The sequence below is a fragment of the Primulina eburnea genome, chromosome 5, assembly GCF_022965805.1.
Source record: "Primulina eburnea isolate SZY01 chromosome 5, ASM2296580v1, whole genome shotgun sequence".
Lineage (NCBI taxonomy): Eukaryota > Viridiplantae > Streptophyta > Magnoliopsida > Lamiales > Gesneriaceae > Primulina > Primulina eburnea.
Window position 1 is genome coordinate 2,251,951 of NC_133105.1, and position 26,987 is coordinate 2,278,937.

General features: G+C 34.5%; 5 protein-coding genes across 10 annotated transcripts; 3 read left to right on the plus strand and 2 right to left on the minus strand.

The window, feature by feature from the left end:
- The first annotated feature begins 667 nt into the window (after positions 1-667).
- Positions 668-3,544, plus strand: LOC140832215 (squamosa promoter-binding-like protein 9). The gene is made up of 4 exons (XM_073196103.1): positions 668-828; positions 951-1,327; positions 2,511-2,650; positions 2,772-3,544. The coding sequence occupies exons 2-4, from the start codon at positions 957-959 to the stop codon at positions 3,350-3,352; spliced, it is 1,092 nt and encodes a 363-aa protein (XP_073052204.1). The 5' UTR covers positions 668-828; positions 951-956; the 3' UTR covers positions 3,353-3,544.
- Positions 3,545-5,244: 1,700 nt separating this feature from the next.
- On the plus strand, positions 5,245-9,192 carry LOC140832214 (protein STRUBBELIG-RECEPTOR FAMILY 2-like). The gene is made up of 16 exons (XM_073196102.1): positions 5,245-5,332; positions 5,654-5,786; positions 5,864-5,935; positions 6,037-6,102; positions 6,201-6,272; positions 6,347-6,418; positions 6,500-6,571; positions 6,660-6,725; positions 6,802-6,867; positions 6,967-7,292; positions 7,432-7,706; positions 7,802-8,067; positions 8,177-8,324; positions 8,405-8,544; positions 8,640-8,796; positions 8,872-9,192. Exons 1-16 carry the CDS (start codon positions 5,245-5,247, stop codon positions 9,046-9,048), a joined length of 2,196 nt encoding a protein of 731 aa, XP_073052203.1. The 3' UTR covers positions 9,049-9,192.
- Positions 9,193-12,381: 3,189 nt separating this feature from the next.
- Positions 12,382-15,931, plus strand: LOC140832216 (FT-interacting protein 3). 3 transcript variants are annotated; one of them, XM_073196105.1, is made up of 3 exons: positions 12,382-12,766; positions 13,014-13,048; positions 13,191-15,931. In XM_073196105.1, exon 3 carries the CDS (start codon positions 13,297-13,299, stop codon positions 15,613-15,615), a length of 2,319 nt encoding a protein of 772 aa, XP_073052206.1. In that variant the 5' UTR covers positions 12,382-12,766; positions 13,014-13,048; positions 13,191-13,296; the 3' UTR covers positions 15,616-15,931. The 3 variants fall into 3 exon arrangements, with proteins under 3 accessions (XP_073052206.1, XP_073052205.1, XP_073052207.1); XM_073196104.1 differs by having other exon boundaries at positions 12,382-12,761; XM_073196106.1 differs by lacking the exon at positions 12,382-12,766 and adding an exon at positions 12,788-12,862.
- A 1,139-nt stretch (positions 15,932-17,070) lies between these two features.
- Positions 17,071-18,698, minus strand: LOC140831583 (ras-related protein RABA4d-like). Its single transcript, XM_073195324.1, has 2 exons — positions 18,157-18,698; positions 17,071-17,639 (listed from the first exon to the last, which is right to left on the minus strand). Exons 1-2 carry the CDS (start codon positions 18,384-18,386, stop codon positions 17,195-17,197), a joined length of 675 nt encoding a protein of 224 aa, XP_073051425.1. The 5' UTR covers positions 18,387-18,698; the 3' UTR covers positions 17,071-17,194.
- Positions 18,699-19,353: 655 nt separating this feature from the next.
- On the minus strand, positions 19,354-23,643 carry LOC140832217 (OVARIAN TUMOR DOMAIN-containing deubiquitinating enzyme 4-like). 4 transcript variants are annotated; one of them, XM_073196108.1, is made up of 6 exons: positions 23,492-23,643; positions 22,082-22,670; positions 21,786-21,907; positions 20,547-20,587; positions 20,276-20,374; positions 19,354-19,875 (listed from the first exon to the last, which is right to left on the minus strand). In XM_073196108.1, exons 2-6 carry the CDS (start codon positions 22,629-22,631, stop codon positions 19,704-19,706), a joined length of 984 nt encoding a protein of 327 aa, XP_073052209.1. In that variant the 5' UTR covers positions 22,632-22,670; positions 23,492-23,643; the 3' UTR covers positions 19,354-19,703. The 4 variants fall into 4 exon arrangements, with proteins under 4 accessions (XP_073052209.1, XP_073052211.1, XP_073052212.1 ...); XM_073196110.1 differs by having other exon boundaries at positions 22,082-22,685; positions 23,492-23,611; XM_073196111.1 differs by having other exon boundaries at positions 23,488-23,607.
- Positions 23,644-26,987: the final 3,344 nt, after the last annotated feature.

The following is a 26,987-nucleotide window of genomic DNA, read 5'->3' on the forward strand; positions in this document are numbered from 1 at the left end:
CACTGTACGATTAAAGCACCTTTTATATTTAGACCCAAAAAGCACAATAATTTATTCGTAAAAACAAAAAAACACACACAATCACTCATTAAGAAAACTTTGTAACAGTACGTTAAAGTGGTGTTTTTGGTACTTATATGTCCACCAGAAATGATTAAATCAATGATATATTTGATGTACACGATGTGTGTTGGATAAAAATGTATTGTGCCAAACATATGATTTTTTATTGTTGATATATGATAATACATGATGCATTTGATACCAAGAATGTGCAAGAAAATCACAAAGACCCGTACTAGACCGTTTGAGTCAGTTTTGTAAGTTAGACTACCGATCTGATTCATATAAAAAATATTATTTTTTTATATCGAAAATATTATTTTTCATTGCAGACATATGTTAAGTCGATTCTGTCTGAGGACCGTTGAGATCTACTAATAAAAAGTATCATCAAACGGTGCAAGTTATATTGTCAATCTAAAAATTGGACTGAGATATACTCAATTTTAAAACTTCAAACACGTTTTAATGATTTATCACACCGTTGATTGATTTATTATATACTCAATTTCCACGATTTATTGATAAAAAATATATATGGGTTCCATACTAAGGAATTATAAACCTGCTGTAATTATTTATAAATAGCTCTTGTAAGAGAACATAGCATAGCTTAAAGCCTAACCCTAAAAAAAAGTTGCACCAAAAACACAATGCGAATCCTGCTTTCCATTATTCTCCTCCCACATATATTTATTTCGACAGAAAATGAGCCTCTCCTCCTGCACTTAAATCCACAGAGCTGGCGTTATGGCCCATTGTCAGGTCTCTACTTTTGCCCACTACACACACACCCACATGCTAACAAATTTCATGTATATTTATTTATATGGGTTTATTTTCTGCTTAAATAGTGCATGTGACTTTCATTTGAATTCATTGAACAGTGATGGATGGGCTGTAGACGACAGGAATGGAAAAGGGCTGATTCAGTTTCTTCGTCTTCCTCGGTCTCTGGGGGGTCGAATTCTTTAAATGGCTTGAACTTTGGCAAGAAAGTCTACTTTGAAGATGCGGCTGTTTCAGCTTTGCAGCCCAAAACTGGTGGTGGATCGGCGCAGACTCCGCCGTCACCGGCGAAAAAGGGGCGGCCTGGGGCGGTGCATGGCGGTGCGCCACCGAGGTGCCAGGTCGAGGGGTGTAATGTAGATCTGAGTGATGTTAAGGCTTACTATTCAAGGCACAAGGTTTGTGGTGTGCATTCCAAGTCTTTGAATGTCATTGTTGCTGGCCTTGAGCAAAGATTTTGCCAGCAGTGCAGCAGGTCTGGTTTTTTTTTTTTTTTTTGTGTGTGGATCTTTTTATAAATTATATTTTAAAGATTCTCTCTTTTTTTTTTGAGGAATTAAAGATTCGCTTTTGATTTATATATAATTAGTCACACGCATGTGTGAGGACATACATTAACATAATTTATTCCTTTTATAAATCCTTTTTTTTGGGTGGGTTTCATTGTGTTTTATGAGTGCGTCTTGTATCTCATAGTTTGGATGGGTGTTAAGTTAGGTGTGTTTGATGAATTGTGTCAATGAATTGTTTTGCGATAAGTCATTGATATTGTATGGGGTCTCCTTTTCATTTCCCTGTCTTGAGGCATATCGTAAATTCATATTGGATTTTGATTGTGAAGATGGACAACTCAAGATTTAGGGGATGGTTGGGTGTCAAACTTAGCATTTTACAAAATTACCCTCGATATTTGGAAAACTTATCTATCTAAGGTAGTTGTGATTTAGTTGGCCTTAAGTTGTTTCATGAAATTGTATATGAATAGATTTTCAAATTGCAGTAACATAAAGATTAAATATGTTGGTTTATGTTGCTTTTTGGCTTCTGTGTTGGATGCCTGTACACAACATAGACTGTGAACATATTGGTCTTGCCCTGATTCTTGTAGGATCTTAGTCGATTCCCAGTTTCTTTAGTACCTAATGTGGCTTGTATTAAGAAATTTGTGGGCATGTGCTAAAGTTCTTTCCAGTGTTATATAGTTTTTTTTTTTCTTTTTACCAGTGTTATATATAGTTTGTGAGTTATCAGTTGTGTCTTGTAAATAATGTAACTCTGGCATTTGACATGTAATCATGCATCTTTGTCCTGAGTGTCAACAAATTTGTGTCGAGGCTGCTGTAAAGTGCAATTTGCAACTGGCCTCTTAGTTTGAAATGTCCCAAGAATGTTGAGATAAAAACTGTTGGAAATGACACGGGAAGGGCCGTAAATTCGATTAAAAAATTCCTATTACATGTTATTGAAGGAACTTTCATGCCCAAATATGTCAGTGGTCTCTTTCATGCCCAATAAATTCACGAGAGCAGATGTGGAACCAGACGAATCCTGTACCAGAGTGCAAATAATATGGGAAGCAAGAATCGTTAACATCTATATTAACATATCCATTTACAGTTGATGCTAAATTATTGTTTCTTAAGCTAGTTTTTCTCCAGGTTTCATCAGTTGCCTGAATTCGACCAAGAAAAAAGAAGCTGCCGCAGACGGCTCGCTGGCCACAATGAGCGTCGCCGGAAGCCACAGCCGGGATCTTTATTCTCCCCTCGCTATGGAAGTCTTTCTTCATCTATGTCAGGTTAGACAGAATCGTTTTGATCGTTTTTATAAAAAGACGTTATGGTTTCTGTCATACTAATCAATGTCATGAATCTTTTATTAACACCAAGTTGACTCCACTTTTCTTTTTGCCATGGCAGGGAATCATAGAAAGCGTGGAAGTTTTACTGTTGACTTCACCTCATACCCGAGTCTTACCGGACGAGAATCCTGGCCAATCACTCCAGCATCTGAAAGAGCATTTGGAAATCAACCTCCATGGCAGAGCAACCCACCAAACTATCTACCAGATCTGCTGCAGGGTTCCACAACTAGCCCTAACCATACCGCCAACATTGGAGTATCTTCTGAAGTATGTTTCCATGGAGCCTCGAACTCTTGCAGTGCTCTCTCTCTTCTGTCAAATCAGCCCTGGAACTCTAGCGCCAGACCCCTGAATCTTGGGATTAACAACTTCCTTGGTACCAATATCTGCACACCAACAGTTCATCCGCCGATCGACCAATATGCATGCCCATTGTGGAGTTTCAAGGGTAGTCAGGCTAGCGACACTCTGCACGAGATGCCTCCGGATCTGGGATTAGGACAAATTTATCAATCTTCTAATAATCAGTATACAGGAGAGCTGGGACTGGCTCAACAAGGTGGAGAACGGTTCCATGAACTGGAACACTCGAGGGGCTATGATTCACCTGGTCATCATGTGAACTGGTCGATTTGAGATCTGGAGTTCTAATTATTCTGCAATCTTGTGTTATCAACTAGCAACAACGTTGTTTCTTGCATTTGTGTGATGTTCGAACTTCATGTTTTGTTTGTGTGAAACTTGACACTTCGGTGCGTAGTTTGGCCCACGTATGCTATAGCAGGGCACCATCGAATTATAAATAAAATGGAATGTTGATTTGGTTTAGCAATCAAGCTGTTCGTGAGCGATTCAAGGTTCTTAATTTTGCTTAAGAAGTTTGCAGCTAAATTAGAAAAAATGATAATTTATATTTTGTGATTATACAGGCAAATCTTAGCTCAAATTTATACCCGATGAGTTCGGAACTTAAAATTTGCTTCTCGTTTAATTTTGAGGCGGAACTTTGTTATTTTAACTATCAATTATGTATTTAAAAAAATGATCTCTCCGAAATGTATTTGAAATATACTATCATATCACATAAACATAATATGACTTTTTGCATTGTTGGGGTTTATTGATTTATAATCAAAACCTAATGTAAGGTACTATTTTAAATTTAAATTTAAATTACTAAATCAATCATATTTTTTTTTTAAATACGCAGTAATGAGTAGAGGTATTCAAACTTCGGATAAATCGAAAAAACCGAAAATCCAAACTGAAAAAATTGAACACCGAACCGAACCGAACCGAACCGAAATCTGAATTTTGTAATTCGGATAAATATTAAAACCGAAGTTTATTTGGTTCGGCTTCGGATTATATATGTCAAAACCGAAAAAACCGAAATTTCATTAAAATTATATATTTTTTAATATTTTTATTTAAATTATATATTTTGATATGAAATTTAGTGAATGAAATATCATTTTGAATAATTTTTAGTTGATTGTTGTTTGTTTAAAAAATTTAGACCTTATATTTAAATATTTTATTAAAAAAACATGTAAAAAGTTAACATATTATATTTTACGATATATTTATATTATTAATTTAATAATTATACCAAAACCGAATTAAACAACCGAAATAACCGAACCGTTTTGGTAGAAAATCGAACCAAACTGAAAAAAATTGGTTCTGATATCGGATTATATATTTCGAAAACCGAAAAAATCGAAATAAAAAACCGAAAATCGAATCGAATCGATCGATAAACATCCCTAGTAATGAGCGAATTAAATCGAGATAAATATAATAGAATTGTTAAAAATTCACAGCACAGCATTCAGCAAGGCACAAAACCCGTGGTACGCACGCGCCTGTAACCACTCAAACCGTTTTACACCAAACTCAGTGCTTCTTCTTCTACACTGTTCAGCTTCTTCCAGTCTACAATAATCCCGCTTCGTGAAATCCTTCTCTGTCTCACAGGTAGTTTCGAAACCCTAATTTCTCTGTAAATTCCCAGCAAATGTATGCACCTTCACACGCAGACATGGCCATCGCCTTTGTTCTTGTTAAAGATATCCTCCGTCTCGTGATTCCGAGTTATTGGATCCTTATCTTTCTTCCGAACTATCATTTTACTGCATTTAATAACAACCAATCATGCTAGTGTCATCTTGCGTGTATGTGTTTTTTTTTCTTTGGTTTGTTTCAAGTGTCATGTATGCTGCATTTAATATAACCATTATTTCCCGCAAAATAACTTCAAAACTTATGTATGTATATGTGAAACAAACACACAGAAAGATAGAGACGTATTGACGCAATCATGAAGATTTGTGCATGTAATTAGTTTGTCTTGTGATAGAAGCTTGCAGCAGAACAGTATCCAAATACTTTTCTTGATTTTCACATCTTCCGTTATGCCAAGCTTTATCTGATGTTTCTAGTTTAATCAGGGCTGTTAGCTTTTACTTCTTACTAATTGCGAGACTGACGAGATCTATTTTGTGTAATTTCTTCTTAAGAAAAGAATGGCTAAACAGTGGTGGTGTCTGATTGCGATAGTATCCTTGACGAGTCTCGTGTTACAAGCCTTCGCAATCACGGATGAAGCTGACGGTATTCGGGTTTTTGTTTTCACATTCTGTATCGGCTATTCTTTAAATTATGTATCCGCAAGTTTTTCTATGAAATGTTTGAGTCCTCGTTCAATTTTTTTTATGATACAAGTAAGTTCTGCAAGAATGTCCGGCCTGATAAGATATCAATATGACCTTAATTTCAGAGTGACTAGCCTTAAGTACTTGAATTGGTATGACGATTTAGGATAAAAGCGTTAAGTATAGGATGAGATTTAAAAATTATTTTTGATTCTTTGGACGGTACATATTCGATCAAGTAACTTCGAAATGAAGTGATTATCGGACTTGTTTTATGCAGTTCAAGCTCTTCGAGATCTATACAGGTCCCTCAACAGTCCAGTGCAGCTTCAAAGGTGGAAATTAGAGGGCGGAGACCCTTGTGGCGAATTATGGACTGGAGTTTCATGTTTTATGTCGTCCGTAATCAACCTGTAATCACCATTACTCATATGAGAGGATATCGAGTTAAACGCTCAAAACTAACTACTTGTGCACACCAAACTTACAGTGATCTTAAAGGACTGGGCCTCAATGGGAATCTCGGGTTTCAGCTCTTGAATCTGAGAAATCTGAAGCAGCTGTAAGTACTTAGATGAATTCTTTGTGCTTGAATCAGCCATTAGTCACATTGAATCGTTGTACTTACCAACGTTTCCCTTGTTGGGAACTTCATGTTATTAGGGACCTCAGCTCAAATAACATTGAGAGCGAAATACCTTATGATTTACCTCTTAATCTCACACACCTGTAAGACAATCAAATGTGATCTTTATAACAAGAACCGAGTTCAACTGTAAACGCTGTTGCCAAAATAATTCTGTTCTTTAACTCAATGAATGATGCAGAAACTTGGCAGGAAATAAATTTGGTCAAAGCATTCCATACTCCTTGGATCTAATGAAAAATCTTAGGCATCTGTAAGTGGCTTATATGCTTCAGTAATTTGGTTTAGCAATTATAAAAAACTTCTAAATTTTAATTTTCCTCTCAGAAATTTGAGCCATAACGCGCTATCTGGACCTTTGGGAAATGTATTTGGTGGCCTAAAGAATCTCAAAGGAATGTATGCTATTTTTCACTTTCTTTGTATTGAACTTAAGTATAATTCCCGTTCCATTTTGCTAAGAATATGCTTTTAAACCAGGGATTTGTCGTTCAACAACTTCACTGGAGATCTCCCTACCTCGTTCAAATCTTTGTCTAACCTGACAGGATTGTGAGACTTGTTTGTTTAGATTCGGAATGATAAGGAATGCAGGTATCTGGTCCATAAGTTTCCTAGTAACTGAGAGATTATATTGCAGGTTCTTGCAGGAAAATCACTTTACCGGATCAGTAATATTTTTGGCCAATCTCCCACTTTATGATTTGTATGTTCCTTTTGATAAAAATGTATTAATTTAGTATCTATCATACTTGTTTCTACTCTCATATTTCTCTTTTTAGGAATATTGAAGACAACCATTTTAGTGGTATTATTCCAGAAAAGTTTCAATCTATACACAACTTATGGTAAAGCTATGTTAGCCATCCACAATCTATCTAAGCTTCTTCATTTCCATCTCCCGTATAACTGAATTCTCTGTTTCCCTGTCCCTCATCTATATTTAGGATAGGGGGTAACAAGTTTGACAAAGAAACAAACTATCCACCCTGGAATTTTCCAGATGTTATTCCCACAGAACAGAATATCAGCAGTCCACCAGTAACAAATTTAACCGCTTTTGATACCCATCCTACTCATATAGCATCAGGCCACAGCAAGAAAAGACCAGGCCCATCTGGAATAGCTATGTTGGTTTGTGGATGCACACTCGTTGCAGTATTTGCAGCACTTTTTGTTGTAATTCACAATCGTCGGTCACATGAGAAAGCAGTTGGAGAGATGGGGAGCTGTGAAGGTTCCGCGAGAAATAGAGCTATTAGCACCGTCCAAGGTCTTTCTCAGGATTTACCATTTGCGACTTTGTATATGACTCTGTCGATACCAGTGATCAGTTATTGTTATTTAGTTTTCATAACGCTGCAGTGGCCAAGTCATATATGTGTTTTTGTCTTCTCGTTTTTCGTTTTTAGGCACGGATTTGTGGTCTATGGCAGCAGAGGACAGCCCACATATATCAGGATTCAGCTCCTCCCCTTTGATTACTCCCTCTCGTCTGCCTCCTATTCGAACTAAAACGATGAAAGTGCCAAAGAAAAAAGGTTTATCTGGTAGAAAGATGCCTATTACTGCAAAAGTTTACAGTCTAGGAGAGCTCCAAGTAGCGACCAACAGCTTCAGTCGAGAAAACCTTATTGGAGAGGGATCTCTTGGATCTGTTTACCGAGCCGAGTTTCCAGATGGCACGGTAAAGCTCTGAACTTGATTCACGTTACTCAAGTTGAATATATGTTGAAACCTCAAATAATGGAAATTTTCTGATGAGCACTTCGATTGGATTAGATTTTGGCTGTTAAAATCATCAACATGGTGTCTCTATCCATCGTCGAAGAAGAACAGTTCTTGGATGTGATTCGAAATGCATCGAGATTGAAGCACCCTAACATCGTGACACTTCTTGGATACTGTATGGAGCATGGCCAACATCTCCTTGTGTACAAATATATTAGGAATTTGTCCCTTGAAGATGCTTTACACTGCATCACATACAAACCATTATCTTGGGTTCTACGTTTTCAAATCTCTCTTGGCATTGCTCAGGCATTGAAGTGAGTATTTCCAAGTCATTTCTCATAGCCCATCTTGTATAACCAAAACTCACTTGTAATCTTCCGTTCCTTGATTCTTTCATCACAATTTTGTGTGTGGAATTATCAGTTACATGCATTCATCCTGTGTGCCATCCGTTGCCCATAGCAACTTAAAGGCTGCAAATATCTTACTTGATGAAACACTTACGCCCCATGTTTGTGATTGTGGGCTGGCTATCCTGAGATCCTTGACTAGCAACAGCGTAAAGCTCAAGGTAAATATCAAAATATCATCATTCTGTAGTAAGGTTTTGTTGAGATAAAGACCTAAATATAAGATAAAATTTACATACAGGCTTCAGAAATGGCTATTTCCAATAGTGGCTATATCGCACCAGAACATGCTCAAAGTGGAATTGACGATACAAAGGCTGACGTGTATGCCTTTGGAGTGTTGCTTTTAGAGCTTTTAACAGGAAGGAGGCCTTTTGACAAGTACAGTGTTTATAGTGCTATTAAGATTCTGGATAACTCAAAACGTGAATATCTGTGGCAAAAGCCATTGAAATGATATTTGATAAATCATGCAGTTCAAGATCAAGATCAGAACAATTATTGGTGAAATGGGCTTCGTCCAGGCTTCACGATAACGCATCTTTAGGAGAGATGATCGATCCCTCCATTAAGCGAACCATGTCATCGAAATTTCTTTCGCGTTTTGCTGACATTGTCTCCGTCTGCATTCAGGTACATTTCTTGGCACCAATGCATTACATCAAAATAATATTTAAGAATTGAGGTTAACAAGAGGGTCATGATCAGGCTGAGCAGGAATTTAGGCCTCCGATGTCCGAAATCGTGGAGTCTCTGATGTGTCTTGTGCAAAAGCAAGCTGGTGGCATAGATGGTACCATTGAAGCAGATTCTTTGGAGAAATCGTTCCGCTCAACCAACACCAGATTCTTTGGATCGCCAACTATTAGCTACTTTTCTGTCTAGTCACTAGTCAGCCAATCCTAACACGGAAAAGTTGAATTTGGATGAATAATTTGAATGCTTTCAAATGATTTCATTTTGCAAGATTTCAAAATCTATTATATTAGTTGATAATATACTTGCACCGATTAGAATGCAATCAATGAGCCGCGGAAAATATATATGTTTACACCCAATTTTCACATTATTCTCCCACACAATTTTGATCTTATATTAAAAGTGAGTGAATTGTTATAATACTACATATTAATATAAAATACAAAATCTTTTTAATTTCTAAAACGTGGGTATAAATTTCCAACCACATCGTATCATATCATCCGCTGAGGGGATCCACTTGGCTGGCCTATTGACGAGAATTCAGAATAATTGAAAGGAAACAATTAAAAAAAAAGGTAAAAGAATCAAATGCGCACTACACTCCCTAAAAAGACACCATGCCTGACACTCTGTTGTCATGTGTGAAAATACAGCGACTTTGTTTTACATTTCCTTTCTCTTCTCATTTCCGCTTTTGAAAAAGTGTATTATGTGCTGATATGGTTATAGCTAATATGATTGATAGGTTATTACCTTAGCTCAAAGTTTATTCAATTTATATATATATAATAACCTATCAATCATATTATATATATATATATATATATTATATAATCCTTTTTAAATAGTTTTCTCGTAGGAATGATTTTGGCACAGGTGGGGGATGTATGGAAAAGTTGCATCTAATTTTTTATGGAGATGTGAATATACCAACTTTAGAAAAAGTGACGAATTTCTATGGAGTGGGTATAATAAATTTATGTCAGAACCAGTATACCCCATAAATGGTCCCATTTACGCTTCACCCATATCTAGTTTGAATAAAAGACAAGTCAATCAAAGGTTCATGTATTCTCCTGTAAATACCATATTTAAGTGTTCAGTTAATTAATTCACTATATTGTTTTTTAGCAGCACCCTTAGCTATATCCTCAATCTCTGACTTGAGCGTCGGAGGAGCTACGTCAAGACACCCTCCTAGCCTCCTTCTAACGGTCTTATTCGTGATTTCAGGCTCGGTGCAATTTTGAAACCTGCGTCAGGACGGGTGACACTTGTTGGAATCGGATCCTAAATTTCTCGTGAGTATCAACCAGAAAATCATATATATAAACTATTTTATATGTCTAGTTTGCATATCAAATTATTTTCATTTATAATAGTAATAAAAATTGTTCGAACTCACAAAAATTTTTATAAAATATTTTAAAGTTGTTCTAGAATAACTATGTATTTGAACAACTATTCTATAAAACATTTTTAGAGTTGAAAAAAATTTGGACGACTATTTAAAAAAAAAAAACGATTTCAATGTTAAAAATAATAAGAAGATACTTGTACAACTATTTTATAAAATAACTTTTAATTATTGGTTAACCTGCATTGTTTTATTACAAAAATTTTAAAAAATAAATCTCAATTATTTTTTAAAATTATACTTGGAGAACATTATCCAACCTATATTTTATGTTTTTTCACTTATAAACAATAAAAACACTTTTAACAGAATCATTGAGAGATTTCAAATATCCCGAAGGTGAAAATATCTGGCTATGTTTCACATATGTACGAAGTAAATGTATATATAATATTTTTTGTATCCCCTATTTATGTCCAATATAATATATTTGTCTATCAAAAAATAAATAACTTTATAATTATTATTAAATTAAATTTGTCTATCAACAACAACTTTATTATTATGTAATTAACTTGTCCGCTCCAAATTCGAAAAGTTTATTGAAATGTAATAAAATATGATTTGCTAGAATTTTTTTTTAAAGGTTTAAAACTTGTGCAAAAATAAATAAAGAATGGAGCCTCGGCCCGATATATACGGTGTTGGCACGTGGGATGATCCGACCAAAGTCTTCGCATGCGCGACATGCGTCTCCTAGTCAATCAACAGAGGAAGCACAAATACGTACAAATTAGGGCTTCCGCTTTCAGTCCATCCCCCTGACTATACAGTTTTTACCATTCAGACCCAATTTTTTTAATCCGAAATTCATAATTAAAGTTTTATTTTGATCGATGAAATCCAAATACAATATACTCAAATATATTTTTTAGTTATGAGCAAACAATACCATGAACTTCAAATCCACTCATCGAATATTTATACAATATTTCATGTTGTCTGTGCTCTTCACTTAGTTCTTAATCATATTGAATATTCAAAGATATTGACAGTGGGAGTGAACTAGAACATCTTTTTTATCGAAGAAGAGAACAATTAATTGGCAAATTTCATATATATTTTTTTATAATTAATAATAAAACTACAATCAAAATAAATTTATCAATTCAGTATATCTAAATGTTTTATGCTATAGCACATCCAAAGTATAGTTTTTTATACTTTTAATTGGTTAATTACTTTCACAATCTTACGTAGTATATAATTTTAATATGAGTGGGTCTCATGTGAGACGGGTCAACCCTACCCATATTCACAATAAAAAGTAATACTCTTAGCATAAAAAATAATACTTTTTCATGGATTACCCAAATAAGAGATCCGTCTCACAAATATAACCCGTGAGACCGTCTCACACAAGTTTTTGCCTTTTAATATTAATCTATATGATAACCAATGCAACATCATTAAAATATATCTATCAATTTATTTTATCATAACGAATATAAACAAATGATTGAAAAACTCGATATTAATTTTGAAAAAATACATTCGAATGTTAAACAAAAAGTAGGTTTCTTGTGAGACGGTCTCACAATTTTTTATTATTGAGATGGGTCAATCCTACCAATATTAATAAAAAAAATTAATATTTTTAGCATGTAATAATTTTTAGTGGATGAGCCAAACAAGATACCAGTTTCACAAAATAGACTCGTGAGACCGTCTCATATAAGTTTTTGCCTTAAACAAAAATTTATATAATTGATGAGATTAATCTATATATCATTTTATAATTCATGGTATAATAATTTAAACTGATTTCCTTATTAATCATATGGAATCTTCTTTATTAACGAATTACGTAACCGATTTTATATTTTTCCTTTGCTACCGAGATAGATGCCTTTTATTTATAATAAAAAAATTGTACAATACGAATATATTAAATATATTAAATTGTAGTAGAGTTTGAGATAGAAAAAGAGGGAGTGTAATGAACGGAAAAAATAATCGAAGGTGTAAATTGTAATTAACAAATATATTACTAGGGTGTAATACGAATAGAATTATAGTTGGGGGATTAAATAAGATTAACCCCAATAGTATTTATACTTACAAATAGTATTTATACTTACATTCCAACACAGAACGCACAGTGGGTCGGTGAGGTATTTTGCAAAGTAGATTCATCGGATCTCTCCCGCTGTCCCCCACCACTGTTCCCTTCTCTCTGTGGAAAAGTAGCAAAATTTGGGAAAAAAGAAAAAGGAAAACAGGGGTCTTAATTTTTAGCTCTCTGTTTCTGTGTTGTCTCGCCTTTTCTTTTTCCTTGATTCCTAAAGCCAACAAAAACAAAAACCCTCGTTAGCTTTTCTCTCTCTTTCTTTTTTTACTCTCACTTGTTCCAATCTCTATCTGCACAGCAGAACCTTATCGTCTCAGCTTTCTTGAACCATAGAGTATATTCATTATATAGCTCCACCCACTATGTTTAGTCTGTGTTTTATGTTAGTGGGTGTTCTTGCATTGTAAGGTATGGTGAGTTACTCTGTGCTTTTGTATCTGATTTGGTGGGGGGGGCTGGTGGGTTTTTTTTTTCCCCGGATTGAACCTAGAAAGGCGAGATTTTTATGGGTGTGTTGGTTTGTATTTTCTTAATTATGAGTTTCTTAGCTATTGTTTGGGGTTTTTTTGTTACATTGTTCTCTTTCGCTTTTCTTGGTTTCGATTATTTTTATGACGTTATATTTTAAACTGGTGATATGTTTTTGCTTTTGTTTTGCAGGTTTGACTCATTCAGATCTGAAGCTGTGAATGAAGGTTTTCTTTCTATCTACCATACTTTCTTTAAGTTTATTCTTTTCAAAAATATAGGATGCTAGATTTGATTCTTTTCTTATTTTCTAGTGTTCATTACCCCTTGTAAGCCCACTTTAGTGAATTTTTCGTGATACATTGGCAGTTCGATCGTTGTTTCTTATGTATGAAGTGCTTATAATTAATTTCTGCTGAGATCTCCAAAGAAATTGTGCCTGCTTCCGGATTTAGAATTTTGCGGGTACAAAGAAATGCAGAGGCCTCCACCAGAAGATTTTTCTCTTAAGGAGACCAACCCCCACCTAGGTGGAGGGAAGGTCACTGGAGACAAGCTCACGAGCACCTATGACCTCGTTGAGCAAATGCAATACCTTTACGTTCGTGTTGTCAAGGCAAAAGATCTACCTGGGAAGGACGTGACTGGTGGATGTGATCCTTATACTGAGGTTAAGCTTGGTAACTATAAGGGAACGACCCGTCATTTCGAGAAGAAGTCGAACCCTGAATGGAATCAGGTATTTGCTTTCTCCAAGGATCGGATTCAAGCCTCGGTTCTTGAGGTCACTGTTAAAGATAAGGATGTAGTGAAAGATGATTTTATCGGCCGGGTGCTGTTTGACTTGAATGACATTCCAAAAAGGGTTCCCCCAGATAGTCCTCTTGCCCCCCAGTGGTATCGGCTGGAGGATAGGAAGAATGATAAGTTGAAAGGGGAGTTGATGTTAGCTGTTTGGATGGGTACTCAAGCGGATGAAGCTTTTCCCGAGGCATGGCATTCTGATGCTGCAGCGGTGAGTGGCGCAGATAGTATTGCGACTATCAGGTCGAAGGTTTATCTCTCTCCAAAGCTTTGGTATTTGAGGGTAAACGTAATAGAAGCTCAGGATTTGCAGCCAACTGATAAAAGTAGGTTTCCAGAAGTGTTTGTGAAGGCCATCTTGGGAAATCAGGCACTGAAGACGAGGATTTCAATGAACAAAAGTATCAATCCTATGTGGAATGAGGATTTGATGTTTGTGGCTGCAGAACCATTCGAGGAGCCATTGATTTTGAGTGTAGAAGACCGAGTTGCTCCGAACAAAGATGAAGTTCTTGGAAGATGTGGTATTCCGTTGCAGTATGTAGACAGGAGATTGGATCATAAACCGATAAACACAAAGTGGTTTAATCTCGAGAAACATATATTAGTCGAAGGTGAAAAGAAAAAAGAGGTCAAGTTTGCGAGCAGGATTCATATGAGAATTTGCTTGGAAGGTGGTTACCATGTTCTTGATGAGTCGACTCACTACAGCAGTGATCTTAGACCAACAGCAAAGCAGTTGTGGAAATCAAGCATTGGGGTTCTGGAATTGGGTATTTTGAATGCTCAGGGGCTGTCGCCGATGAAAACCAAAGACGGGCGGGCAACAACAGATGCTTATTGTGTTGCCAAGTTCGGACAGAAGTGGGTAAGGACAAGGACAATTCTTGACAGTTTTTCTCCCAAGTGGAACGAACAGTACACATGGGAAGTGTTCGACCCTTGCACTGTATTAACCATTGGTGTGTTTGATAACTGTCATTTTCAAGGTGGAGATAAAGTTGGAAGGGATTCTCGAATTGGAAAGGTCCGAATTCGACTTTCTACTTTACAAACAGACCGTGTGTACACACACTCATATCCTCTTCTTGTTTTGCATCCTAATGGTGTCAAAAAGATGGGTGAAATTCATTTGGCCGTACGTTTCACTTGCTCATCCTTGTTAAACATGATGCATATGTACTCACAACCGTTGCTGCCCAAAATGCACTACATTTATCCACTAACCGTTGGCCAGCTCGACAACTTGAGGCACCAAGCCACTCAGATAGTCTCCATGAGGCTGAGTCGAGCCGAGCCTCCTTTGAGGAAGGAGGTGGTGGAGTATATGCTCGATGTGGGCTCTCACATGTGGAGTATGAGAAGAAGCAAAGCTAACTTTTTCCGAATTATGGGGGTTTTGAGTGGGTTAATCGCTGTTGGTAAATGGTTTGATCAGATATGCAATTGGAAGAATCCCATCACCACCGTTCTGATTCACATCTTGTTCTTGATTCTGGTTATGTATCCTGAGCTTATCTTACCAACTATTTTTCTCTACTTGTTCTTGATTGGAGTATGGTACTATAGATGGAGACCAAGGAATCCACCCCACATGGATACCCGCCTGTCTTGTGCCGATAATGCTCATCCAGATGAATTGGATGAGGAATTTGACACTTTTCCGACATCACGGCCTGCCGACATTGTACGGATGAGGTATGATCGTCTCCGAAGTATTGCTGGACGGATTCAAACTGTTGTGGGGGACTTGGCAACACAAGGGGAGAGGCTTCAGTCCCTGTTAAGCTGGCGAGATCCCAGAGCTACTGCTTTGTTTGTCATTTTCTGTTTAGTTGCTGCCATAGTTCTCTATGTGACACCTTTCCAGGTCGTGGCTCTTCTGACAGGATTTTATGTGTTGAGACATCCCAGGTTCCGATACAAGCTTCCTTCCGTGCCGCTTAACTTCTTTCGAAGGTTGCCAGCTAGAACAGACTATATGTTGTAAGTGGTTCGCCGAGTTCATTCCCGTTTTCATCATGTTGGTTTTTAAATACGGAGTTTAGTCCGAATGGATCTTCTTTGATCCAAATGTTTCACCAAGTGGTGAAGTTCGTTCTGTGGTATGATGTGTAATGTCTCGAAACTTGCATATTTTGCGAATTTTCAGGTTCTTTTAATTTTTTTCCCTGGTAATTTACGTTCAAAAGTTGGTTGTGTAGGAGACAGATGCATCGATCTCTACTCTCTAGTTGCATAGGTTGTCATATGACTTGATGTGTTCTAGATGAGGTGTATCTTTCATCTTTACTGGTAGATTATATGAAAGTACGAAACTGATTTGCAATTAAGTTTTATGTATGGTTGTTGGTTCTTACCGTGAATTGTGATGCCCGATGGTTCGATGATCGGTTTTTTTTTATGAAGGGCCATCCATATTTAATTTCCAGATGCATTCTGGGTCCTAGTTTCTTGTACATTGTGAAAATACACATGATTTATATTTATATATATATATATATATATATATATATGTATATATTCTAGAACCTGGATTTGTGTTAATATTATTTATTATAGTGTGAATATAATTTTTTTTAAAATAGTTTATGGATTAATTGAAAGTGCTAAAAAAAATCAATTTTTAGTTAAAAAGTTTATAATTTTTTTATTTATTAAATAAATTAGTATTATTTTCAATTTTATGAGTCGATAAAAGTTTATTATTAGTGTAATAATTTTATTAAAAAAATTATTATTGTTTCATAAATATTATATATATATATATATTCTTGAAGAATTATAGAATTTTTATTTTAATTATTTATTATTATTATTGAATATTATATTTATTTGTATAAATTATAAATTAAAAATCACAAAATTAATTTAAAAATTCAAAATTTCATATAATATTAAAATAAAAAATTATTAAACAAACAATAAATAAAAAAATAACAATTTTGAAAAATATATAAAGATATATTTTGAAAATTAGATAGAGTGGTATAAATGAAGGAGACGAGAGAAGATGATAAAAGAAGTAATGTATGTGGTAAAATCGAGAAAGAAAGAGCTTGTGTATGAGTTTGAAGTTTTAACAATCCATTCAAATTTTTGGGTTGAACGAAATATAATTTTCGACGTTGTACCTTAAATTTTAATATTTATATGTTAATGAATTTAATCAAGTTGTTGAAAGTTTGTAAAAAATTTGAATACATAGCTCTGACTTTTGAAAAATCTATGAAAATTTATTTTGAATACTAATGAATTTTTAAAATTTTAAAAAATAATTAAATTTATTACATCGAATACAAACCCTTAGATAAGGGCCAAGCGTCGGTAATGCTGGATGGAAGTTCCATGCTTCTTTTCTGTAGAGGGATCAACCTTTTCAGAGAAAATTTGGCCTCGTCTACCAAATCAGTCACTGATTCCCATAAAATAACTACTTTTTTTCATACAGAATTCTCGTTCGAATGAAACAAGATTAAGTTAAACCCAAACCATTACTGTAAACACAAGCCATGTTATGTCAAAAAAGTGCAGACTTCAAATAATCAGTTCCCAAAAATAAAAAACATTCAAGAGTTCCTGCAACATCCACCCTTTCTCCCATTGGGATCCATCTGACCAGGAACAACTATCTTGGTACCCTTCAATGATGTAGATTTCCCGTAATCCATTCCATCAGCGGCAGTAAGTGATTTCTTGCTTATGATTCGATATATTTCGGTCAAGATGGTCATGAACGCGCTTTCAACGTTGGTTGCTTCAAGGGCCGATGTCTCCATGAAGTAAAAGTTCTCTCTTTCAGCAAACTCTTGAGCATCCTCCGTTGGAACTGCTCGAAGAGTACCCAGATCGCATTTGTTGCCAATGAGCATTATCACGATGTTTTTATCGGCATGACCTCTCAGTTCCTCAAGCCATCGAGCCATGTGATCAAAAGACTGCCGTTTTGTCATGTCGTAAACCAGCATTGCACCAACAGCACCTCGGTAGTAAGCGCTTGTTACTGCTCGGTACCTATAAAACCCCCAAAAAAAATAGAAAGAGAAAAAAGAAAAGGCTAAACAAATATCAAAGATTGTAGTGTATGTCACGGTTCAGATTCATTTATTGTCTATATCAAAATTTAAGCACCAATTTCTTGTTCCACTCCCTTTGCATTTCTCTCGTCACGATATCCTCTTAATGTTAAGGATTAACTGTTCGCGTGCCTGCAAATCTTTTGCAATCCACCATTTGCCTGCTTTTACTGAATTAAGCATCATATTGTTTTTCTGGGTTGCATGCAGAGCAACAGAGCATCATGTCAAAAATTTAAACCAAATATCTTGCATGAGATTTTAGCAATGTTACCATAATCATGCAGATGCAACTTGTCTGAATGTGCAGAAAAATTAAAGTCAGATTATAAAGATTCAATTCTCATGGATATTTCAGAGCATCATGCACAAAATAGAAACAGTTTTTAAATAATTCAAAACACTCAGTAGAGAAAAACAGCATGATTCAACAAAAGGGTATTCAAGGACGAAACCTCTCTTGACCAGCAGTGTCCCAAATCTGTGCCTTCACAGTCTTGTTGTCAATAACTAGGGTCTTGGTCTGGAATTCAACCCCAATTGTGGCCTTTGATTCCAGACTGAATTCGTTCCTCGCAAACCTAGCTAGCAATTGAGATTTCCCCACCGCGGAATCCCCAATCAAAACAATTTTAAACACATAATCAATCTTCTGATTAAAATCTCCACCATATGAATTTGACATCGTCAAACCTTCGAACAAAATTTTAATCCTATCCTATATTCTCCTCCTTGGCAACAATATCCTCCCGAACAGTAACATAAATCTCCGAATATGGCAATATCAACCAAATTGCCCAAAGGGTTGTTTTTCCCTCTTTTGTTAATACGTTTTTCAATGAAAGGATCAAATAGGAAATGAAAGGAGTAATTACCATGCAAATCGGTCAAGAAAACTAGGGTTCCTACGCGATTACGAATCTGATATGAATAAATGAGCTGTTAATGGAAAGAATTTTTAGTACAATAATGAGTTTTGAGGAGGGAAGCCAAACCAAAAAATGGAAGACCAACGGTATGTGCGGGACCCATCTAACCTGTTTCCCTGTACACATTTATTTATTTGCAGTTCACGAATGATAATATGTGAGACAGATCAACCTACCCATATTCACAATAAAAAGTAATATTTTTTCATAGGGTGATCCAAATAAAAAATTTGTCTCACAAATATGACTCATAAGACCGTCTCACACAAATTTTTCCTTTATTTATACATACATGACCAGATTGCTCGAAATAATCCAACGCCTTTTTAGTTAAAATGTTCTTTTCTGATTTTTTTTCAATTGTTTATTTTCTTAAAAATCTAAACTTTTGTTTATTTTTACTTAGTTTTTTTTTATGTAGATGAAACCCGCAATCAATAATTTTCGATGTGTATTATTTAAACTCATGAACAAATTAAATAGTCTGTAAACCACAATGGACAAACTCTGTTAGCCAGGTTCACCCAAAAAGGAAATAAAATTCACAATCCTTGACATTATCATTTATTTTTGTTTTTACTAGTATAAAGTTTGGATATGAGGATTTTTTGACCAAAAAAAAAAGATGGGACTTATCAATTCTTTTATCATAATATAGGAAAGAAATAAAGATAACAATAAATGAAGAATACACAAAATGAGCTGAAACTGACTCGTCAAAAGTAAATAAAAATTTCATCCATAAAAAGTGGAATCTAAATCAACTTCATCCCCAACAAGAAACTCACTAATACCAGACGAGTGTGTAATATTTCTTGAATAGACAGAATCCTCAATGGTCCAAAAGTTATTGATATTCCTTACATATACTAGTGAACTAAACTCCAGTTCAGGGATCAAGGAACATAAACCCGATACATAACGGCGAGGACAATACGAAGTAACAAAAACACGGTAACAATTACCCATTCTATGAATATTTTACCAATCAACCTGTATTTCTTAGCTTCGGGAAAAAAATAATTTTATCTTCAGTGAGACATTCATCTTGTAACAAGATTCTCATTGGAATCTCAAAGTCTTGACCTTTCCCCTCTCTGACCTGGTATATGAAGCGCATCATAATGACCGAAACCATGATAAAGGACTTCAATGGGATTGTCCTTGCCATATTCTTGACCGTACTCCGCAATAGCTATCAGGCCACCAGAATTTCGGTCATGCATGTAAACCGTTATAGGCATCCTGAAATATTTATAATTATTAGATGTAATGAATAGTAATTTCTGCTGTCTTTTTCTGTTAGGGGCAAGGAGGAAGGGTGTAAAATTATTATTTATATCATACTAGAACCAAGCAAAACGCAAATGAATAACATCCGGACAACTTAGAGCCATGACAGCAATTTTGCATTCCTTGGCAGAATGGTGACTACATTTATCACATAGAAATAATGAATTTATCATATTTAAAATAGAGTCAGAGAAAAACAAGAAGATTGTGGTCATACTATGGGTACTGTGATCAATGGAAAAAGTTTATAGAAACAAAATTATCCACTCAAAAGAAGCACATTTCATAGTGGTCATGGAGTTCAGTAAAAGATTTCCCAAGATACAATTATGTGCATACAACATGCACTTACTGGAGTACATGAGAAGCCATTAATAGTTCTGGTTCACCTCCCCATTCGCGAGGCTTCCTCATGTTTGAAACATAAGTGTCGAAATTGCCTTCTATAAACCTGACAATCAGTTAAAACTTCAGTTATTGAATTTTTCACAATGTGAAATGAGGAAGAAGATGGAAACTTTTTTGAAGGCATGTTAATGTGGTTAAGTTATTTGCACAAACACAGACTCAGTCGATAATGAAAATGGTATCACCATGTCAAATAAGTGAAAAAATAGACTTACCATTCTGTCTCTTCCCGTCTTTTGACAAGTTCATCAACCACCTAACACACTTAGCAGATCAACAATTAGAGGATTCAGTGTCACATATTATCAAGGCAAAATTACGTTGAAATGTTCTAAATGACACTTTCTACTGGTCATTGATGTGGCGTCATATGATAAGATTGGCACAAATTCAAGTACTGTGGCCAATAATTATGTCTTCATTTTATTGGGATTTTGGCTTAAAAAAGATTGCAGCGAGAAGGAGAAGAATGTCATTAAACTAGTCAAGCTACTGTTTGGTATTCCATGACCAGAGTTACGATGGAAAGTCTAGTTAGCTGAGCACTATATTAGAAAGAACAATGATAGGAACATTATCGGCATTGAAGTTGAACCTTTCTAGAAGCACAATGCATCATAAGCCTCAAGTCTAATTTTTCCAGCCAGGCCATGAATTTTTACGAGTTACCTGCTATTAGTTTGCGCAACTTTAAACTTAACTTTTGAATTGGTAGCATTGAGTTTTTTAACTCATAAGTAGGGGTGTTAGGTAAGTCGAGGTGGCTCATGCTCAAAACTAATTTTTAAATAATTGTTTATACTCTAATAACCTAGGATGAATGAAATCAATAATTTAATATTATATATATAGTATTACTATTATCATATAAAAATATTAACGTTTAATTTTATATAGAGAGCTCATAAATCGGGCTCTTGAGCCAAACTCGGGATTTGCGCTTGTTAACACATTTGCGATTGAATTTTGCAAACTCAACATAATTTAGCAAGGCAGTTTGCGGGACAAGCATGGATGCTCAAGCTTGAACTCGTTTATTTTTAGCTCGACAAACTCAAACTAAATTTAGTTAAACATTTTATACTCAAATAATTTAGCCAAAAAAATTGAAATCTTTTTAATCTAATAAATACAGTGTTATTATTATTATAGAGAACTCATACATGAGTTCATTAATCAAACCTCATGAACTAGACTCTTGATCTAAGCTAGTGAAAGCACTCATGAACAAATTTTGTAAACCAAATATGAGTTCATGGGCTATCACGAGCCAAGGTCGGAGGCTAGAGATGAGCTCTCTTATTCTAAGCTCGATGAGCTCGAACCCAATTTGTTTTTAGGTTAACTCAACTCATTTGAACCCATTTTCACGAAATTATTATCATTACCAAGTGTTCTTGATAAATTCCTTGCTTCTAATGACAAAAGAACATAATGGGAAATCTTAGACATACCCTAGCCCTTAATTCGTCAGCTAGCTCCTTCTGAAGGATCTCATTCGGAGGGTTCTTTCCTGATCGTACACAAGCTCCATGGGCAACAGAGCGAAACAAGCATCTCCCGTCACCAGGTATACCTGTATAGCATGAAGCGGAAATCTACGTCATGGAAATGGGTAAGAGAAACAGATTCATCATATATTCTACACTGCAAAATATGTGTCATCATAATTGGTAGATTCAGTGAACGGGAAAAAACTCATGCATCCCCGGATAAAGTGTACATGGAAGATGAATGATACACTACAGACCAATCACCGAGTAGTTGGTGAAGACTTTCTTTTCCTTCTCATTTCCCTCAGGAGCTTCAGCATGTGTAGGTGTGGTTGTTGAAAAACAAACCAACAATGCAATAAAAAAGCCAGCAGATGCTCGTCGTTGTTTCCAAGAAACATGTCCGATATTATACTTAATTTCGGTAGCAATTGTTTTCTCAGGAACCTGAAGCCTTGTGTTCATGATTCTGTATCCAGTTGAGAGACCAAGACTCATCTTCCGATGGCATCTAGAATTAGCAATATTAAATGCCAACGAATGGCAAGAAGTCTTACTTTTGGTTTTACATCCAATACTTATTTGTCCAGATGATTTAGACCCATCAGTCAACGAACAATAGTCCGAAGAAGGCGCATATATGGAAGTGTAAGGTAGTTTCAGACGCGTTGTCAAGCTATGGGAACAGCAATAAGTAGAAGGTACTTGAACAATATCAAAAGCATTATTGCTCATCCGCCTCCGAGCAGTCCAAATTAAGCAGGTCACATTTTTTGTGCACGTACTGATGGGAGAACAAACCATCATGTTCACAAAACCTTACAGGAAGTTCGAGATAGAATAGCCCTACACAAAGAAATACTAAATCAAGAATCAGAACATAATCCCATCAACTTGCAGCCGATGCAAACCAATCCCTTGAGCTAATGAATTTGAGCCCAAATATGTTCCCAAATAAAAAATCCTCAACAAGAAAAACAAAATATTTACCCCTTTTATAATAAATCGCCACAAAATAAAACAAAAAGAAAAAACCGGAGATAGAGAATTTGAATGCATAGACTAAGAGAATTCATTTTCAAAATTCAAAATAAACCACAGTCACGTCCATTCTATAAGCAGACTACCAAAAAACGCGATAGAAATTCCCCCAAAAATTGCTCAAATCAAAGTCTCGCTCTCATCGGCATGCACGAATACTTATCTAGAGGCATATACACAAAATAGAACCAATATTAAATGTCAATATCAGTTAAATTAAAAAAAAAAATAAGGTTGCATTTGGATTTGAGGCCTGAGGGAGCATTTGAGTCAATGATTCGAAATCTACCGCATCGACTCAAAAAATAACTTATTGTGATTTGAAAACCATTTTCAAGTGGACAAACCATAGCACGTGTTATTAATGATTTGAATGCAACCTAAGATTGTACAAATACATCGAGTTAGCATGAGTGCATAACTATATGCACAACATAATATCAAGCAGAGAAAAAACCCCTGATGTTATTCAATTGAAGGAACTCAATGGCCATCGAAGATAAGACCATAACAATAACAGTTCACCAGAAGAAACAAAAAACTAAAGAAAACTAAAATAAATAAACTCACAGCATCAAAGTAAAGAATAAAATTAGCAAATTAGCATCGAAGAAAAGAATACTTACAAATGAAGAAAGAAGCGAAGTTATAGCAAAGAAACTTGCGATTCCATTCCAACTTCCCAGCTTTGTCCGGAATGCGATTGAGAATTTTGCCAGGTGATTTCTTGAATCAGCTCACTGAGAAAATAAGCATTTAAACGACGTCGTCGAAAATTGAGTTGTCAAAATTAGGATTGGACATGTTATTGGGTTAGCCCACGAAATTAATTCAAAATTGGGATGGGCCTATAGCTAAAAAAGATCCAAAAACTTAAAAGAATAAAATATTGGGCCTACAACCAAATGCATGATTTGACAACAACAACAATATACTAAGACTAATATATTATTATATCTATATTTTTATTATTATTATATTATCTTTTAATATTTTTTAATATAAACAACATATACAGACGGTTTTTAGTGTCATGATGATCTTTCACCAAATTTTGTTTATATCCCTAAAATATCTCTCCACACTTAATATCTCTCATCAAATCATCTCACTCACAATTCTCAATTCCCCACAACTTCTTACGGTTTTCAGCATTTGCAAAACTCTCTCAAATCAACAAACTAAATAATCATTCAATCTAAAATCAACACACTTAAATGTGAAATGGAAATGAACAAATAAATCTTAAAAGTTTTTTTTAATATTGTGCCTCACATTATACTTAGCAGATAGATTATTTGCTCCAAAACATCATATTATATGTTCAATTCCAACTTTGGTTTTTTTTTATTTATTTCTATTTAAAAAATATTGTACAAGCACGCAACGCATTCATCGATGCATTAATTATTATTAAACTTGAGCAATACGACAATGTGATATCAAAATTTATTTACAGTTTTATCTATCATATTATTTGTTAACTAACTTTATTGTTATGAATTTATTAGTAATTTATATTTTTCTGATTTTTAATTTATCTAAAAGTTTAAACTACTTCGATAAATCTTATTATGTTTAGACAAAAATTATCAAACACAAAAAAGTTTAATACAATAAGGAACACAAGTTTATATTAAAAAAATACAATACATATGAAACTTTTATTACTTTTTAACTTTAAAAGCCTATTATTTTTTTATATATATAAAATCGATACTTGCAATTTAAAATAAACAACGTTTTCAAAATATGAATAGTTTAACATTTAAAATCTCAAATACAAAAAATCTATTAATCATCAATTAACAAAAATCATATATCAATCATTAACATGATCAAAACTAAATTTCGAAATAAAGCATAAAAATCTCTAAATAGAAAATCCTCAAAATCTTTTCGTAAAACTTTAAATACTAATATGTGCGGAAAATAAATGTCACTTGAGAGTGTATTGTCGAACTAGATCCACTCAAGAGTCAGCGCCTCCCTCAATCTCATTTTCACCTGCAGCCGTCGAAACCCAGTGAATCGAATGACTGAGCACATTTTAACCATGAGTAACAAATAATACATATGCATGCACATACATCATACTTTTATTCAAGACAAAAACTTATGTGAGACGATCTTACGGATCGTATTTGTGAGATGGATCTCTTATTTGGGTCATCCATGAAAAATATCACTTTTTATGCTAAGAGTATTACTTATTATTGTGAATATGGGTAGGGTTGACCCGTCTCACAAATTAAGATCCGTGAGACGGTCTCACATGAGGCTCACTCTTTATTCAAAATAAGCTTGTAATCATAAATCATTTGATCATAAAGTTTTCCGTCATCATATATCATTTTAGGTGAAGTTTGATCCACAAAAGTGACTAACTGTATCATGTGGTCGACTGATCAGTCTTAGTTCACCATTACGCACGAGGACAAGCACTAGGCACCGCCATAAATGAAAATACGATCGTTGGGCTCCCTCTAGGGCCTTCTCCCGTAAATAGGCTCTTTCTGGGCCTTCTCCATCACGATATTCTCAAACATATCATATCATTTCATATGTGTGGGTGTGAGTGTGAAGGTTTTTTTTTAATAATTAAAATAGAAAACAAAGAGGCTTTTAATAACTTAATTAATTCGCTTAATCAACCCTAATTTTTAATTAATTAATTAAGCTCATTCAGATTAATAAAATCAGTAGGTCCCAAATTAAAATGTTTAAAAATATCTATTCAAAAAAAAAAATTCTCTTATAAAATACATAATTCCCTTGCTCCCATTATTAAATATAAATTTGACTTTAAAAATGTCATAATTTTTAAATTATTTGAAATAAATAAGTTTTTAACTAAAAAAAATTAGTTTTAAATCTTTAACACATTAATCGTCTACGATCCTCCGTTCTGACCAACCACCGATATTCGTTTGAAAATTTTTAAATCATGAAATAAAAAAAATTTACATAAATAATCATTTATTTATTCAAGATATATCATTCATGCATCCAAAATCATTTCATTAAAATATTTTAGCAATTTAATAATTTTCATATATACAATCTATGTGAAATGATTTTCTATGTGGACTAATTTTCAATGAATTTTCACAGTAAATATAAACAACGCATCATGTCAAATAACTAATAAAGCTTAATTATTTAAAATTACCAGCAAAAGTTTAATATGATTTGTGAGAGTTTAATGAAAGTGTAAATGATTAAATTAAATTTATATGAAAATATTTATTTTTCTTAATTGTAATCAATATTATGAATTTAGTATCTTCCCTGGCACTATTTAAAAATGGATATCCGCTTCAGTAGATATATTTGACATCGTATCGTGTATATTTTTAATCATATAATATAAAAATAATATTATGTGGGCCTAGTTTGTCCTGGTCATTCTCGATGACAATATTAAGTGGGCCCAAGATATGATGGACTGGAAGACAGAAAGTTACCCTTATCAGTGCAATGTCATATTATTTAATATAATTGATGGGACCATTGGCCCATTATAAAACGTGGGCCCATTTACTAAACAAGTTGTCCCCTTATCGACTATTATATGTTTACAGAGCATTAGCTGGACATGTTTCGTCGATTATTTGTGATTAAAATATCTGTCCAAAAAGTTTATTACTACCGGAGGTTCGATTTTAAGAGAAAATAACAAGAAAAATTAAATGCATTTAGAAAAATCGGTCTAAACAAATAGAGAACTGTGTACAGTTTTCTATTGGATCCAAAATGACACTTCATTCTTAAAAAAAAAAATGACACACCAAAAAAAATGAGTATCTTCTTTCTTGTTCCCCTTTCTTCCGAAAGTACATATTTGAAATTATTGTTCCTAAGAAGAAAAGAAGATACTCACTACTCATAGAGTTCGAGTTGGTGGAGTAGATGATTATTTAAACAGTACGTAGTATATAGTTCGATTTTTCTTACCAAAATTTTACGAACGAATTTGTTGCACATGATTTGGCTTATGATTTACTTGACGAATGTAATTTACAAGTTATGATGTTAATATTCTTGGGTTGGAATTATCGAGCGAAACGGGACCTACCCATCGATTACCAAATTTCATCCAGTCGGTATATTTACTTCGTG

Bases quoted from the DNA above. Each gene is read 5' to 3' on its own strand.
- LOC140832217 (XM_073196108.1), bottom strand. From the start codon at position 22,631: ATGATGGTTTGTTCTCCCATCAGTACGTGCACAAAAAATGTGACCTGC. The intron at 21,908-22,081 runs GTCTGTAGTGTA...CATGCTATACAG, and splicing joins CACCAACTACTCGGTGATTG to GTATACCTGGTGACGGGAGA. The intron at 19,876-20,275 runs GTAAGTGCATGT...TAAATATTTCAG, and splicing joins ATGGCTTCTCATGTACTCCA to GATGCCTATAACGGTTTACA.
- LOC140831583 (XM_073195324.1), bottom strand. From the start codon at position 18,386: ATGTCAAATTCATATGGTGGAGATTTTAATCAGAAGATTGATTATGTG. The intron at 17,640-18,156 runs GTTTCGTCCTTG...GGGGTTTTATAG, and splicing joins GACACTGCTGGTCAAGAGAG to GTACCGAGCAGTAACAAGCG.
- LOC140832216 (XM_073196105.1), top strand. From the start codon at position 13,297: ATGCAGAGGCCTCCACCAGAAGATTTTTCTCTTAAGGAGACCAACCCC.
- LOC140832215 (XM_073196103.1), top strand. From the start codon at position 957: ATGGGCTGTAGACGACAGGAATGGAAAAGGGCTGATTCAGTTTCTTCG. The intron at 1,328-2,510 runs GTCTGGTTTTTT...GTTTTTCTCCAG, and splicing joins TTTTGCCAGCAGTGCAGCAG to GTTTCATCAGTTGCCTGAAT. The intron at 2,651-2,771 runs GTTAGACAGAAT...TTGCCATGGCAG, and splicing joins TCTTTCTTCATCTATGTCAG to GGAATCATAGAAAGCGTGGA.
- LOC140832214 (XM_073196102.1), top strand. From the start codon at position 5,245: ATGGCTAAACAGTGGTGGTGTCTGATTGCGATAGTATCCTTGACGAGT. The intron at 5,787-5,863 runs GTAATCACCATT...CCAAACTTACAG, and splicing joins ATGTCGTCCGTAATCAACCT to TGATCTTAAAGGACTGGGCC. The intron at 6,868-6,966 runs GTAAAGCTATGT...ATCTATATTTAG, and splicing joins CAATCTATACACAACTTATG to GATAGGGGGTAACAAGTTTG.